The sequence below is a fragment of the Mangifera indica genome, chromosome 4 (assembly GCF_011075055.1).
Source record: "Mangifera indica cultivar Alphonso chromosome 4, CATAS_Mindica_2.1, whole genome shotgun sequence".
Lineage (NCBI taxonomy): Eukaryota > Viridiplantae > Streptophyta > Magnoliopsida > Sapindales > Anacardiaceae > Mangifera > Mangifera indica.
In genome coordinates this window covers 16115666-16133081 of record NC_058140.1, presented here as the reverse complement: position 1 = coordinate 16133081, position 17416 = coordinate 16115666, and the positions used below count along the sequence as shown (strand labels likewise).

Below are 17416 nucleotides of genomic sequence, written 5' to 3'. Positions count from 1 at the left end.
CTTTTACTGTCATATCATGACATTCATCATCTAGTAATGAAAACGGTTGTTTATTTCTTTTAATTTCTTCAATAACTTTCATAGTCATCAAATGACGACAAACATTAGTCAATTCTCTTTGAATCTTGGAGGATGTTATTTTATTATTTTCTAGAACATTTCCAAGTATAACTTTCTTAACGTTATCGTTACAATTAGATAAAAACTTTAATAGTTCAATAAAGTTGTCTTAATTTTTAGATTCAACCAACTCGTCATTACTACAAAATGCCAATCTTTGTTATAAAAGAAATATAATACAATCAATTAATGCATTCAGGCAAATTCGATAGTCCAATTTGACTTTTTTTCTCAACACAAGCAAGATTTACATTGATGTGTTGCTTTTGATTCTTCAAATCAACACACTTGGCATGACATTGATTATGAGTACTAGAATGATCTCCAACATGTTTTTTAACTTTTATTTAACTTTTCCAATTATTAAATCCCTTATTCACAAATGTTTCACCACCCACTTGGTGACCATAATCGACTATTTCACCTTTAAAAAGATCACAATGCAAACAAAATTTTATATCTTTTGTCATACTATATTTCATCCAATTGGAACCTTCTTTGTATCACTTTAGTATAAACCTACGTTTTTTATCTCCAAAAAGAGTGAAAGAAAAATTATGATATTTAAGTTGGCAAGGACTTTCAAGCAAGTATACTCTTCGAACTTTCTCTTTTTGTTTATCAATACAACAAATTTCATTAATTGTGATCCTCAATCCCAGATCAGCTTCAAGCTCGTTCAAATTGAATATTTTATTTGAAGATTAAACATTTTGTATTTGGTGTTGTTGTCGTTGTTGTAGAATTTCTTCTTCTAATGAGATTTAATTAACCTCTATCAATAACGTCTCTATCAACACTTTTTATTGAATTTTTCTGTAATCTCTTAAAATAATTGAATATCATAGCTATTCAATTGATGACATAAAAATGATAGTAACAATAATAATAATAAAAAAAACATATAGTATAAAAAATTCATCTTCTACAGAAGCATATAGTCAATATATAAAGAAAACAAATTTACCATTAAATATCTACATAAACATTAATAACAATAACTTTGATATGTGGATCAGAAACAAAAAACATTTCACTGCTTTCTTGAAACAAAATTTTTTTATGTAGATGTTTAAAATAACTATTTGTTTGAATAAAAACATAAAAAATCATAAATGTATTTACTATTAAAATATCTATATGTTATAAGTTATAATAACTTTATAAGTAAAAAAAACAGAAACATAATGAAACTCATGAGACATACGGACACCAATACATTATGAGAACACAACCAATATTGAAGATTTCATTAAAAAGAGTGTTTTCATGAAATTGATGCTAAATGCATTTTACTATTTTTATTTTCAAACAATGAAGTTCTTTGAGTTCTCATTTTTTTTTTTCATTTTCAAATATTGCTTTAAGTCAACGATATCAAATGTTTTCACAAATAGTAAAAATACATTATTGGAATTTACTTTCACTCTCATTTTTCATTATTTTCTGTATTTTCATAAAACATAAAATGAGAACAAACTCATATGTTCAATAAAAGCGAGAAATTTATTCTAAAATATTAAATTCCAAGCAAATAACAGTGACATACCACATTCTAATAAGAAACATATAAATCAGATGATTAAAAAACCAAAAAGAGATAGAAGAAAGACAGAAACACACTTGCTTTTTGCTTTCTTGAATTTCGTTTTTGCTTTTCTGGAAAACCCTTACTGTGACAACAAATGAAACCCAAAATTCCTTTCAAGCAGCTTTCTTTTTTTTATCAAAATGATTTTAAATTTGTTTTTTGTAACAAGCCCAAAGCCAAATTGCATATTTTGTACATGGCATTACCAAATCCAAACCCAAATGTTTATTTTGTATGTTGCACTAAAACAAGTTTTTTATACCAAACCCAAACCCAAACCCAATTACTTATTCAAAATATAAAGAACGGAGTAAGTCTTTTGTATCTATTTTGACCCATATATATTCTTATTCTTAGCCCAAGTGAGGGTGGCCTTTTTATACATTTACAAAATATTAAATGGGTTACATTAAAGCTTTCAGACTTTTTAAATTTCAGGGTAGGCTTGGGTCTACCCTCACATAAGCCGAGGTCTGCCCCTGCTTAGCTTGGTGTATATGTGGAAACTTCAACCCTTTGCACACGAAATTCAGTCAAGCAAAAAAGATGGAAACTTCAACCCTATGCACACGAAATTCAATCAAGCAAAAAGATGAAAACTTCGCTGTTAGAAAGAGATTGTGAATAATAGTATTACATATATAAATAAATTATACAAATTTGTGTGCAATTTGATATAATATTTTTGGATTAGATAATTTTGAAAAAAAATAAAATATAAATAATCAATTTATCCAATCACAAACTATCACCTTAAATTATACACAAAAATTTGTACAATTTACGTAAAATGTTTACTAGCACGAAAACTTTTAGAGTAATATGATGCATAAGAATTTTATATATAAATTATTTTTTATGGTCATATTATTTAACTTAATTAACATCTATTTGTATTTATAATTAATTAAAGGCCAAAAGGTTTATTCTCACAAAAGGTTTAATCCATTGTCAAACTCCTAACTGCTAATTTTTGAAATCCGAATACACATCCGGTAGTTATTAAAGTTAATAAAATCTGTTAATTTTAAAAATATAATCATAATTTAACCAATAGTATCAACAAAATAAAATTTTATCTCATTTTCTTATCTTAGCTTTAAAAATTGACAATTTTTCCTAACTTAGTTTTAAAAACTTACCTTCTACCCCCTACAGTTTCATTTTTTTCCTCCTTTCTCCGATGGAAAACCTATCTTTTTTCTCTACTGGCTCTCCTACCCCCTCTCAATGACAAATGAATCAAAGATGGTTTGACGAAATTGCATTCGTGTTGATTTGAAGACAAATGAAGGCAAATGAAAAATCGCCCACATCAAGAATTTAGGAAGAATTTCATGCTTACAAATCCAAACAAACTACGAATTCGCATGAATGTGATTTTGGTAGGCCATCTTCGATTTGTCTATCTTTGAGAGGCAAGAGGGAACACTAATAGAGAAAGAAGATAGGTTGTTGGTCGAAGAAAGGTCGTCAGAGAAGGGAGGAAAAAGATGAAACCCTATGGGGGAGAAAGTAAGTTTTCAAAACTAAACTAAGAGAAAATTGTCAATTTTCAAAACTAAAGTAGGGAAATGAGATAATTTTTTTTTTTAATATTACTAGTTAAATAACAATTGTACTTTTAATACTAATGAATTATTAATTTTAATAATTAACAGATAAGTATTTAGATTTTTGAAACTTAGTAGATAATAGTTTAACAATAGACTAAACCTTATATGAGAATAAGCCTTTTGGCTTTAATTAAATTAACCTTATTTGAGAGGGTTTATACAACTTTTGTTAACACTCTAAGGGTTTTATGAATATAATAATTAGAATAAAGTTGAATGAATCTACCCCAATTTATAAGAGAGTTTTTCTCATAAGGTGAATCATTTTCAACATAAGAATCTAACAATAGTAAAAGAATTTTGATAAAAATCATCATTTTTCAAATTAAACCTTACTTAAAGTTCAAAAAGCTTAGTATAAAGTGTTAATTTGTAATATTTATAGTTTTTTTGTGATTTTTTATTAATTTTTTTTGGTTGCATTTTTTGTTGGCATATGGGTTTCGGAATTTTAGTTGATCAATGTTGTGTTTTTTTTTTTGGAACATTTGTTCGATATTAATGAAAAAATTGTTTATGAGGGTAGGAGTGTATTTTTATAATGTAGAACAATATTTCTAACGTGGAAATTATGAAAATTTCATCAGTTGTTTGTCCAATAGACATGATGACACCTACGAATGACAATTTGATGATAGGGGTAAATGATATTTATTGTCAGCAAAATGAAAGACTCGATAATATTTTATTTGGTATTGGGGTTTGTTGATACTTTGCAGTAGACATGATAGGATTTTTTTTGGATATTTCTTTGGGTGATAATGCCTACAGGGTTGATTGGTACGTTCTACCAAGTGTTATCAGGTCACGATAACATGAATTTTAAGGCAAAATTATAATTTGAGTGAATTTCAGAGTTAAATAATATGAACTTTTTTTTGTTTTCAATATTATTATAATTTAAGATAGAAATTGATTAATTTCATTTTAATTAACAACAAAACCAATGTTTTTTTTTTTTCAAAGATCACTATGGTCAATGTCTATTCAATGAACATGAATGCAAAGCTTAAAAAAATATTATTTATCCTGCATACAATTAATTTAGTTTAGGTTTTCTACATTTTAATGGAAATTATAACTTTAATTTGTTTGCCCAATGCATTTTAACATGTTGCCATTGAATCCTTTAGGTTTAATATCGTAATCTCTAATTTATTAATTTGATATGACTTATGCAGGTTTCAATCAATCCCCAAAGTTATTCCACAAGCTTGACTAAGGTATAATGTAACCCCTCGTCAATGATTGATTTAGATGGAGACTCAACAGTTAGAGTCAATAGACAAAAAATCATCTTTACACCATATTATTAATTTAATTATAAAATTATTTATATAAAGAAGGAATTGAAGTTTATCGTATTTGTTCTTTTATTCTAATTCATACCATTAAAAGCGCTCTTAAACACTAAAACTTAAAAAAATCCTTTGGTATATACTCACTTTTGACACTAATTTAAAAAAAAAAAATCCTTTAAAATTTAAGGTTTAAGGTTTCCCGATTTCTTATCTAAATAACTGTAGCAATTCCAAAGTCAGTCTTTTAAATTAATATCTTTGACTATTATTGATAAGTAAAGGTCTTGACCTTTTTCTTTGGAGAAATATCTGACCCCGTAGTTGATACGGGTCAGAGTCAATTTAGAATTGATAGCATAGAATTAAATACCTTAGTATCCAGTCAACACGGAACCAACCATAACATTATTGGCCTTAAATGAAAAAAAAAATTGATTGGTTATATGTCTTTGCATTTTTATACCTCCAATTTTTAATGTTCACTCATTCTATAAATATTTCAAGTATAGTACAAGAAGATTTGTGGATATATCTGCAATCTGTAACTACTGTACAATTCTCAAAGAGACATCGAATTCATATAAAAACTTTTACTATAAATGTCTTACGTATTAAATGATTATCATTTCTATTTTATATATTAAAAATTATCAAGATAATTTTTCTTTTATTATAATTATATCTTTATTTATTAATTTTTTAAGATAAAAATAATATTATTTTAAATTAATATAACAAATAACAGAAAAAAATATTTTCGAATAATTATATCCAAAAATATTTAAGTAAAATAATATATTAGTATTTTTTTATTACTTCTAACCAAACATAATAATTATTTATATCTATCCAATTTATTAATTTTTATCAAATATAGTAATAATTTGTATTCAGTAATCTTTAAGGTAGTAATAAAATATTACTCAAACTAAACATTTACCAAGTGCTATCAAGTCACGATAACATGAATTTTAAAGTAAAATTATAATATAAGGGAATTTCAGAGTTAAATAATATATATATATATATATATATATATAGCAATGCTATGTGTATCCATTTTTTTGTATACAATTCTATACACAGTGATGTGTTATAATGTAATTAGGTGATTTTAAAACATATGTCATCATGTAATAAAGAAATATCAAATGACATGATAACACCTCATTTATGTACATAAATTATGTATAAAAAATGAGTATACATAGTTTTATTGATATATATATATATATATATATATATCATTTTCAATATTTTTTTTCAATATTATTATAATTTAAGATAGAAATTGTTTAATTTCATTTTAACTAACAACAAAACCAATGTTTTTTTTTTTTTTTCCAAAGATCAGTATTGTCAATGTCCATTCAATGAACATGAATGCAAAGCTTAGAAAAAATATTATTTATCCTGTATACATTTAATTTAGTTTAGGTTTTCTACATTTTAATGGAAATCGTAACTTTCATTTGTTTGCCCAATGCATTTTAACGTGTTCCCACCGAATCCTTTAGGTTTGATATCTTAATCTCTAATTTATTAATTTGATATGACTTATGAAGGTTTCAATCAATCCCCAAATTTACTCCACAAGCATGACTAAAGTATAACGTAATCCCTCATCAATGATTGATTTGGATGGAGGCTCAACAATTAGAGCCAATAGATAAAAGATTATCTTTACACTATATTATTAATTTAATTATAAAATTATTTATATTAAGAAGGAATTTAAGTTTACCTTATTTGTTCTTTTATTCTAATTTATACCATTAAAAGCGCTTTTGAACACTAAAACTTACAAAAATCTAACTTTTTGGAATCCTTTGGTACATACTCACCTTTTGACATTAATTTAAGAAAATAATTTAAAATTTAAGGTTTAAGATTTTTCGATTTTTTATCTAAATATATTGTAGCAATTTTAAAGTCAATATTTTAAGTTAATGTCTTTGACTATTATTGATAAGTAAAGGTCTGGACCTTATTTTTCAGGAAATATTTGATTTCGTTATTAATATAGGTCAAAGTTAATTTAAAAGAGATAGCGTAGAGTTAATAACCTCAATATCTAGTCAATGTCTAAATATAAAATTTAAGGTTCAGGATTTTCCCATTTTTTATCTAAATATATTGTAGCAATTTTAAAGTCAATATTTTAAGTTAATGTCTTTCACTATTATTGATAAGTAAAGGTCTTAACTTTATTTTTTAGAAAATATTTGATTCCATTATTAATACGGGTCAAGGTTAATTTATAAGAGGTAGCGTAGAGTTAATGATCTCACTATCCAGCCAACACAGGTACAATCATAACATTGTTGGGCCTTAAATGACAAAAAAAAATTGATTAGTTATATTTCTTTGCTTTTTTAATACGTCCAACTTTTCATGTTTACTCATTCTACATATATTTCAGGTATAGTACAAGGAGATTTGTTGATGTACCTGCAATCTGCAACTATTGCACAAATCTCAAAGAGACCCCGAATTTTTTTTTATAGCAACAATTAAAACAATCCAACTAGTAATATCTGCATCAAAGAGAAACCGTCCACATCTGTTACTTTAGTTACTGCTACATCAAAGAAATTGAAGCTAGAAGGAATTAATCAGGTTCAGCTTGCCAGAGTTGTAGATAGAATAATATTTGTAATTCATCAAACTGAAACATATGTAATTGTTATATCATTTACTGATGAAGTACTCTTTGAATAACCTTCCGAGTGTGTCAGTTTAGATTTATTTATTTTTGAGAAAGCTGACTTCTTTGAAAATCATCATAATCGGCATTTCAATTTTGAACATAAAGATAACTTTCCGTGTATATGTTAATTTACGTGATAAAGATGTTAGATGATTATATCCATAATTCATCAACCAATATAAAGCTCTATTAAAATCAAATTCGTAGAAACAAACATAAATTGTTTTCCAAGAACAGAACCAATAGATCTCTCCAGGTAGAAAAAAAAAAATTATGTATGTATATTTAAATTATAGAGCACTAATTTTCTAGCCTTTGTAAAACCGCATTGTTTAAAGCAATAGAAATCACTGGCACAAATTTGTAATACCACATGGTAAAGGGTGTATATAAAAAAGCTCATATGTTCTTCCTCCATCGCAAAAATATTTATCTAATTAGGGAGAACCCTAATCCTCTCCTGAATTTTGGAAATAATCAGAATGGACCACAACAATATCCAAATAACTTACCAATTTCTATTTTACTGAAATTGTTTTTCAGTTGCATTGTTTGTCCAAATAATAGAGGAGATAGATATTATTATAACATTCTCCCACTTGGCTCATTAGTCACTACTTTAATGTGCAACCCAGATTGAAAGAACAATACATGAGGACTTCAATATATGAACTTTTATTAGTTTTGGTGAAACAGAATTCATATATGAACTTTTGTTATCAATGCCTTATGTATAGTTCTCATGACAGATATAATTATAAAGTAATGGCAGCCATAAGAAACTTCCCATGATGTGGTGTCACTGTATATAAACTAAAGGCAGTTTGGCTTGGCTCCATATATATCAGGAAGCTGGCTCTCATCCATGTCTTCAAGCAGAGTGGACTTCATTTTTTTCTTCTCAGCAAATACTATCTGTAAAGATTAAACAAACATATAATTAGACTTCAGATAAGATGAAGATGTCAAGATAAAGAAGCTAAAATGTATTAGATTTGGTGAGCTATGTCCATGGTAGAGTGTATATATGCTTCTCAAACTAAGGCTCTGTGATGACAAATTCTCAACCTATAACGGTGGCTTGGGTGTATTTAATTCCTTTGATTCAAAATAAATTACGAGTCATAATTTTGTACTTCGTAGTTGATGATGCAGTAATAAGTTAGTGAAGTATTAGATGTGGCCGGTTTCTCTTTGATGCAGAGATAACTAGTTGGAAAGTTGTAATTGTTGCTAGCACAAAAAGAAAAAAAAAGAATAAGCCAAATTTCGAGATCCCTTTGAGAATTGTATAGTAGTTGCAGATTACAAGTATACTGACAAATCTTCTTGTGTTAATACTTGAAATATATGTAGAATGACTGAACATTTAAAATTGGACTTTGGAGGTATAAAAATACAAAGATATATAACTAATTTATTTTTTTATGGTTGGATTTCCATTGACTGCATACTGAGGTCATTAACTCTATGTTGCCCATTTTAATTTGCCTTATCAACCATGGTGTCAGATCTTTGATAAAAAGGTGGACCAAGACTTTTACCAACCAATAATAAATAAACACATTGACTTAATAATCGACTGAGTTTGGAATTGTCATAGCATACTAGAAAAGAAACAAAAAAAAGTTTTTTGGATAACCGAAACCGACTACATTTATTGGATTGATAAATCTATAGTATAATAACTTATAATTATTATATCAAATGAGTCAAAATTTTATAAATACGATAAAGTTTAAACCTAAGCTTTTACATTAAAAATTCTAATATTTTTCTAATTTTGTTAACGTTTGATCAAATTAAATAAATTATTTATAAACGTTAAACTTTGTTTTCTAAACTTTAAACCTTAAAATGTTTTTTATTTTAAATTAATGTCAAAAAGTGATGAGTAATCCTATGTGTACATAATTATGTATAGAGTTGATATATTATTATATGATTAAATTTTATTTTATCATTAATTTAAAATTATTCAATTGTTTAATGATATATTATCTATATATTTAATTGTATACATAGAGTTATATTGAAAAGTGATTATGTATTAAAGAAATCCAAGAGTTAGATTTTTTTTTTTCAGGTTTAGGGTTCAAAAACACTTTTAGTGGTGTAAATTAAAATTAAAGAAGCAAATAAGATAAACTTAAATTCCTTTTTTATTTGTATAATTTTATAATTAATTTAATAATATGATGTAAAGAAATTAGATGGATGATCGAATCAGTAAGAGAACTCATTAGAATGCACCAGGCAAACATAATATAAGTTCTAATTTCCATTAAAATGTAGAAAATCTAAAGTAAACAAAATGTGTGCAAGGATAAATAATATTTGTTATGTTTTGCATTCATGTCCATAGGATTTGATTCAAATCAAGTTCAAGTTTGATTCAAACGAGTTAATCTCAAATGAGCTCCAGTTGCTCGTCAAGCTCGTAAACTACAAAGTTTTTTATAAAACGACATCGTTTTGATCAATATATATTAAAATGACGTCGTTTTAATAATGAGTGGTTAGAATTCGGTTTTAATCTAACTTTACATGTCGATTGAATAGATAACAACCATCCAGACAATGATCATTGGAAAAAAATTGGTTTTTTGGTTAATTAATCAAATTTTACCCTAAATTATAACAATATCAAAAGAAAATTATTGAAATAAAAGAGAGAAAAAAAAATTATTTAACCTTGAAATTCACTTAAATCAGAATTTCATCCGAAAGTTCATACTTAAGGTGACTCGAACACACCTAGTGGAGTGTACAAATCAACCTCGTAGACACTGCCACCCATACGAATATCGGAAAAAATTGTACGGTCTCTCCTGCAAAATATCGATTAACCCGAATGTCTAATAAACTATCAATTAACCCTTCCATTTTGCCCATAAAAACATTTACCCCCTACGTTTTTTTTTTCTTGGTACAATTTCATTATACCTCTAAAAAGCATACTAAAAAATTTTATTTTACCCTTTTCATAAAAATTTAATTTATAGGCGTTATCGTATCTACTGGGCAAATGACACTCGTTGATGAAATTTTCATGATTTTCATGTCAAATATATTGTTATGTACCATAAAAATACACTCTTACTCAATCTAAATTACTTTTCATCAATATTGAACAAATTCTCACAAAAAACCACAATATTCATCAACTAAAATTCCTAAACTCATAGGCTAAACAAAATATGCAACAAAAAACAATAAATATTTAACAATCACAAAAAAAAAAAACTCCATAATATAGCAAATTAACACTTTATACAAAACTTTCAATCCATTTAAATCAAGTTTTAATTTGGAAAATGATGATTTTTATTGGAATTTCTTTACTATCATCAGATTCTTAGGTTGAATATGATTTAACTTCTGAGAAAACTCTCTTATAAATTAGAATAAATTCAGTCAATTCTATTCTAATGTTTATATTTGTAAAACCCTAAAGTGTTGAACAAAATCGTATAAATCCTCTTAAATAAGGTTAAATCCTCTCAAATAAGGTTCATATAATTAAGTGTATATAAAAATAGATATTACAGTAACAAAATAATTTATATATGAAATTCTTATACATCATAATAATCTAAAGTTTTTCGCCAGTTTAAACTTTTATGATGAAATATTAAATAGGACTTATCTGACTCAGTCAACTATATGGGATATTCTACAACCCCTATCCAACAGAGAAGTTTTCATCCTTTTGCTTGATCGGATTTCGTGTGGAAAGGGTTGAAATATCCATCTTTGCTCTTGATTGGATTTCGTGTGGAAAGGGTTGACATTTCCATCCTTTTTTCTTGAATGAATTTCGTGTGCAAAGGGTTGAAATTTCCACGTATAAACTAAGCTAAGTGTCAGGGAGAAAATTCAACACTACTTTCTCCTCCACTTGAGATATGCGTATATATATAAAAGTAGCACAAACGAGTTGATAGATAACAAGTTTGATTCCACTCAAGCAGCTTATCAAATGATGCAAAAGATTATCATTATTGATCTTTTCTATATTTTCCTTTCTATTTCTATAGGGCAGACAAACTGGGTTAGGGTTGGTTATTATCGTTATTCAACATACGAGATCCCCGTTTCGAACATAAATTCTTCTCTATTCACCCACATTATTTCTGCTTATACCGACGTGAATTCCACCTCCTACCAGCTTTCTTTTTCACCGGCTGAAGAAGAACACCTGTCTACCTTCACACATACTGTGAAACAAAACAACCCTTCTGTCACTACGCTGCTATCCATTGGGGGTACAGACGAAAATTATGCAACCTTTTCTTCAATGGTAAGCAATCCTTCTCACAGAAAATCCTTCATCGATTCCTCGATAAAAATAGCCCGATCTTATGGCTTTCAAGGCCTTGACTTTGCTGGGAGATATCCAGACACATCTTCTGATTTGTTTTATGTGGGTGTTCTATTTCAAGAGTTGAAAGCTGCTGCTGATTTAGAGGCGAAAAACTCCAACCAGTCCCGACTAATCTTGACGGCTCAGGTTGACTATTCGCCAACGGAATACTCAGAAAATTACCCTATCGAGCAGATGCAACAAAATTTGGACTGGGTCCATGTTGTGTCAGAAGATCTTACTGATCCTCTCTCGAGCAATCTTACCGGTGCTCCAGCACCTCTGTATGATCCAACTACTTTTTATAATACGAATTACGGTATAACAGAATGGATCAACCAAGGATTATCAGCAAATAAAATTGTTTTGGCTTTGCCTTTCGTTGGCTATGCATGGACGCTCAAGAGCCCGAGGGACAATGGTATTGGTGCAGCAGCAACGGGACCCGCCCTTTATGAACCTGATGGATCAGTAACCTATAAGGAAATTAAGAATTACATTGAGCAATATGGTCGAGATGCTCCTGTAATGTACAATTCAACTTATGTGGTGAATTACTGGTCAAAGGGAACAACTTGGATTGGTTTTGACGATGTTGAGGCCATTAGAGCTAAGGTTTCTTATGCCAAGGAGAAAAGGTTGCTTGGCTACTATGTGTGGCAAGTCTCCTACGATTTTAACTGGGTGCTTTCTAAAACTGCAGGTAACCTAAATTTTACTAGATTTCTCTCCTATTCCTTAAATCGAATTGAGATCTTTAATTATATTAACATTATTGATTAATTATATTTCCAGCTGAAGTGGAGATAAAAAATTTCACAGTTCAGGTGGATAAAAATTTCACAGGTCAGGTGGATATTGAAAGTAGAAAAAATAAAAAGGGGTCTTCGTTTGTAATCCCCTTGTCTACAACAGCTGCTGGTGCCCTTCTAATAGGAATATTTTTTATATTTTACTGCTGGAGGAGAAATATAAAATTAAAAGGTAAGTTTGTTTAAGAATATTAATATTTCTCCAATAATTTTTTTTTAATTTTCTTTTTTCTATGTTCAATTATTTAATTTCTTATGATTTTTGTTTGATTTCTTGGTTGACAGCATCATCTGCTGGAGATTTTAATTCCAACATTCCCAGTCTGACAGAATATACGTTGGCGGAGATAGAGGCAGCAACCAATGGATTTTCAATTGAAAATAAGCTTGGACAAGGAGGATATGGCCCTGTTTACAAGGTAACTTTGATTACGCTAGTTATCATAGATTGATTTAAGAAGAAAAAGAAAAATTCTGGCTCTATATGCTTCAGGAGGAACATATATAGACATGCTTTATTTATCTATTAAAAGGTACCAACTAAATAGACTGCATTCTGCTAGGGAATATTGCCAAATGGACAGTTCATAGCAGCGAAGAAACTTTCAAAAACATCCACCCAAGGATTTGAGGAATTTAAGAATGAGGTTATGCTTACTGCTAAGCTCCAACATGTAAATCTTGTCCGGGTTTTGGGTTTTTGCATTGACAAGGAAGAGCAAATACTCATCTACGAGTACATGCAAAACAAAAGCTTAGACTGCCACCTTTTTGGTCAGCCCTTTTTTTTCAATTTCTGCTAATTTTCTCCTTTTGAAACAAAAATTTTTGCATTGATGTTTTATATGTTTTTATATTTGATGTAGATCCCATTAGACGTCATGTTTTGGATTGGAAAAAGCGTGTGTATATTATTGAAGGAGTTGTTCAAGGACTTTTATATCTTCAAGAATATTCAAGACTGACCATCATTCATCGAGATTTAAAAATTAGTAATGTGTTATTAGATAAAGAAATGAAACCCAAAATATCAGATTTTGGAATGGCTAGAATATTTGCTAAAGATGATCTTGAAGCAAATACAAGTCGTATTGTTGGAACAGTGTAAGTTTATATGCTCTTAATATAAATATAATATTATGGTGTCAAGAGTTTGCTTGTGTTATGCATATAATTAATTAACGTTGTCTTTTTTTTTTTTAACACAGTGGCTATGTTCCTCCTGAATATGTTACAAAAGGCATATACTCTACCAAATCCGATGTTTATAGTTTTGGAGTTCTACTTCTGCAAATCATAAGTGGCAAAAGGATTTCCTCTTCATATGGTCCAAATGAAAGTTTAAGCCTTATTGATTATGTAAGTTAATTTCTTTAAAAGCTATAGGTTCAAAATTTACTTGCATTAAAATAAGTTACTTGATGATTAATTTTTCAGGCATATGAATTGTGGAATCATGGTAAACCCACTGAATTGATGGATGAAACGCTAGACGATACATCTTCATCATGTAAATTAACAAGATGCTTGCATATAGCTTTGTTATGTGTCCAAGAAAATCCAATGGATAGGCCATCCATGCTGGATATTTTTTCTATGCTCAAAACTGAAACTCTAGATATGATGATACCACAAAAGCCTACTTTCTTGAAACAAAATAAATCTGTAGGAATACACTTGGAAGGTCATTCAGTGAGTACATCAACAATTAATGATACAACAGTTTCGGATATTTCAGCTAGATGAATTATAAATATTAGTCTGCTATTCTCTCAAGTTGGACATGATCACTTCCTTGTCGTTGTAGCTTCTTTACTATTAGAAATCATAATTTTGTATTTCATAGTTGACTAGTGAAATATTTACTTGTTAGAATGTTGTAATTTCCACTTGTCAATGAGAATTTTACAGTAAACACAGATAGCCGGTTTAATTATTATCACACTGCATTGACTGCATATTGAGGTCATTTACTTCCTAAAGAGGAAGACCCAAGACTTTTACTTCCCAATAAACCAAAGGCCTTGACTTAAAGATGACTTTGGAATATAGTTAAATAAGAAATGAGTTCTAAGTTAAAAGGTTTTTTAAATTAATTTAAAAAATGTGATTATATACAAAAGGATTCCAACAGTTAGATTTTTTACTTTTTAGGTTTCAAAACCTGATTTTAGTGGTGTGAATTAAATTTTTATTTAAAAAAAAAAAAACAAAGATAAACTTAAATTCTTTTTTTGTATGAATAATTTTATAATTAAATTAATAATATAGTTAAAAATACAAAATCAAGAAAAATAGTCTGTAGAGTTTTTGATTGGTAGTCTTGAGCCATTTTCATTAGATGACATTGATCAGACAAACATTGTGACAAGTAATCCCTCATATCACCTAGTTTGTTATAACTTTATTACTTCATACTAAGCAATCAAAAATCTTGACATTACGGTCCGAATTTGCCCAAAAATTTGATTTGTAATTGGGTAGGGTGGACCACAGTCCAATCGTTAAAACCTCCTTTGATTTATTGTTTTCTCTCAGTTAAACCCCAAGTGGGAAGAACATACCACATTTACTATTATTGTTTTTTTATTTCATTTATATTTTTTATTTTATATGAAAATAAAAAAAAATTACAATTGTTTAGACTTTAACTTAACACCTCATCCATCGATATAGTGCATGTATGATATCCAACCAAGTTTATTTTTAAATTAAATTAATTCATATTATATATTTAATTATTAATTATACAAAATTATATTAAATATTATTTAATTATTAATTATATAATTTAATTCATCTAACCACCACCCTCACCGGGCAATGTTCGGTTGGACTCAAAAACCATTTTACAAAACATTAATTTTAATTTTTCATAAATAATTGAGAATTTGATGATAAGTTCATTTAACCATTACTTAATTCTTTTATCTATTATTCTATCAAAAAAAATATGTTTTTAAAACTACGAAACTAGAAAATAAATATTTTATATATATAAAATATTAATGATAGTTTGTTATAATATTTTCAAAAAAAATATTTAACATTAAAATACTTAATAGAATGGTTGTTCGTGTGAACTTATCATTTTCATAAGAAAGTGTGCTTTAAATGATTAATGTTTACATGAACTCACTGTTTAGAAAAAGAAACAAATATTTTTTGTCATTAGTATATTGAGAATCATTTTGTTTGATATCAATAAGACCTTCTTGGTATAAAACTTCAGCATCAACTTATAATTTTATGATTATTTTTAAATACATAATTGGTTTTTGACCTCATGTTTCTAGTGAAATTTTAAACTTCTTAAGAAGAAAAATAAAGGTTAAAGGGTCAATTTAGTTGTATTAAAGAAAGTCTCATTGCTTTGGGAAACAGTTTGGATTGTTTAGTTTGAGTAATGTTTTATTACTAAAATAAAAAAAATTACCTTGAAGATAAATTACTTAAAGATTACTGAGTATAAATAATTATTACATTTGATAAAATTTGATAAGTATAAATAATTATTGTGTTTAGTTAAAGGTAATAAAATAATACTAGTAAATTATTTTACTTAAATGTTCTTGAATATAACTATTTTTAAATATTTTATATATTATTTATTATATTAAATAAAAATAAATTTATTTTTGTCTTAAAAAATTAATAATTAATAATATAATTATAATAAAATCAAAATTATCTTAGTAATCTTTTAATATATAAGGTAAAAATAGTAATCAGATTACCACCTATATTATCTGTCACATCATCATTGATAATAAAAAAGTACCGTAATTTTTTATTACCGACAAACCAAACAAGATAATATAAATAATAAAATATAGGTTATTAAGATAATCTTTAAAACCCTATAACCAAACAACCCTTTCGAATAATGACTGGTCATCAAAACTAGCAAAAGAAACTTTTAACAGATAAAACGGGTCTGTTTTCTACTAATTCTATTATGTTTCTTCCTTTCTTCAATGTTCACTGATAGTCACATTTAGATCCCTAATAATTAGATAAAAAGTAAAGCTAAGTATATATATTTTTAGCAAATAAAATTGATACATAAATATATATCATTATATGATTGGATCAATGTTATTTTATATTTAATTTAAAATCATTCAATCATATGGTGATACATCATTTTTATACCCATTTTATGTGTTCAAAGTATGTACACATAATTATATTGTTAGATAAATCATTGCTTTAGTCTACGGAAACAAGAAAATATGATACTTTTAAATTTACATGAAGGACTTGAGGATAGGCAAGAAACTATGTTAGTGTATAGAAATGGAAATTCGTGTCCTTGAATTATATTCATGTTGTGTCAATTTGAGTTTTTGATTAGATTTTCCTCAATTTTAAACTGATCTAAATTAATTTCGTATCAACATCTCTCAATACCAATCGATTTGAATTATATTCAAATTAATCTAATAAAACTCAAATCAATGTCATATCAACACTCAATTTGTTTGACCTGTTTAGTATGATTTACTATAAAATGACACTTTCTCTATAAAACAACACATTTTAACATAAAACAATATGATTTATCAAAACAAAATTATTTTATTCTAACTTTATTTTATATTCAGAGTCTAAAATTTGCATAACAAATATTATACGAATTTTTTTTATTTTTTATAGAAATTTTATTGTTAGTAATTCATTATAGGTTTGGGGTTTGCAATGCATATTAATATATATTATATTAAATGTAAGCATTATTACATGTTTATATTTTGTATATACAAAATAGAGATATATTAATATATCATTATGTGATTAAGTATTATATTATTTTTAATTTAAAATCATTTAATCACAAGATGATACTATCTATATACTTATTTTGTATATACAAAAGTATATATATGTAATTTTATTT

At 27.3% G+C, this 17416-nt stretch overlaps 2 protein-coding genes across 2 annotated transcripts in view; both read left to right on the top strand.

Annotated features, from left to right (window-relative positions):
- Positions 1-17416, top strand: part of LOC123214337 (glycine--tRNA ligase, mitochondrial 1-like) — a gene marked incomplete at its 5' end in the record, with an annotated part of 39676 nt that overhangs the window by 17195 nt on the left and 5065 nt on the right. The window lies entirely within an intron of this gene.
- On the top strand, positions 11210-14435 carry LOC123213476 (cysteine-rich receptor-like protein kinase 10). Its single transcript, XM_044632910.1, has 7 exons — positions 11210-12407; positions 12500-12688; positions 12802-12935; positions 13080-13290; positions 13383-13620; positions 13725-13875; positions 13954-14435. Exons 1-7 carry the CDS (start codon positions 11321-11323, stop codon positions 14260-14262), a joined length of 2319 nt encoding a protein of 772 aa, XP_044488845.1. The 5' UTR covers positions 11210-11320; the 3' UTR covers positions 14263-14435.

Coding starts and splice junctions, on each gene's coding strand:
- LOC123213476 (XM_044632910.1), top strand. CDS start 11,321: ATGATGCAAAAGATTATCATTATTGATCTTTTCTATATTTTCCTTTCT. Junction 12,689..12,801: donor GAGAAATATAAAATTAAAAG/GTAAGTTTGTTT, acceptor CTTGGTTGACAG/CATCATCTGCTGGAGATTTT. Junction 13,876..13,953: donor GTTTAAGCCTTATTGATTAT/GTAAGTTAATTT, acceptor TTAATTTTTCAG/GCATATGAATTGTGGAATCA.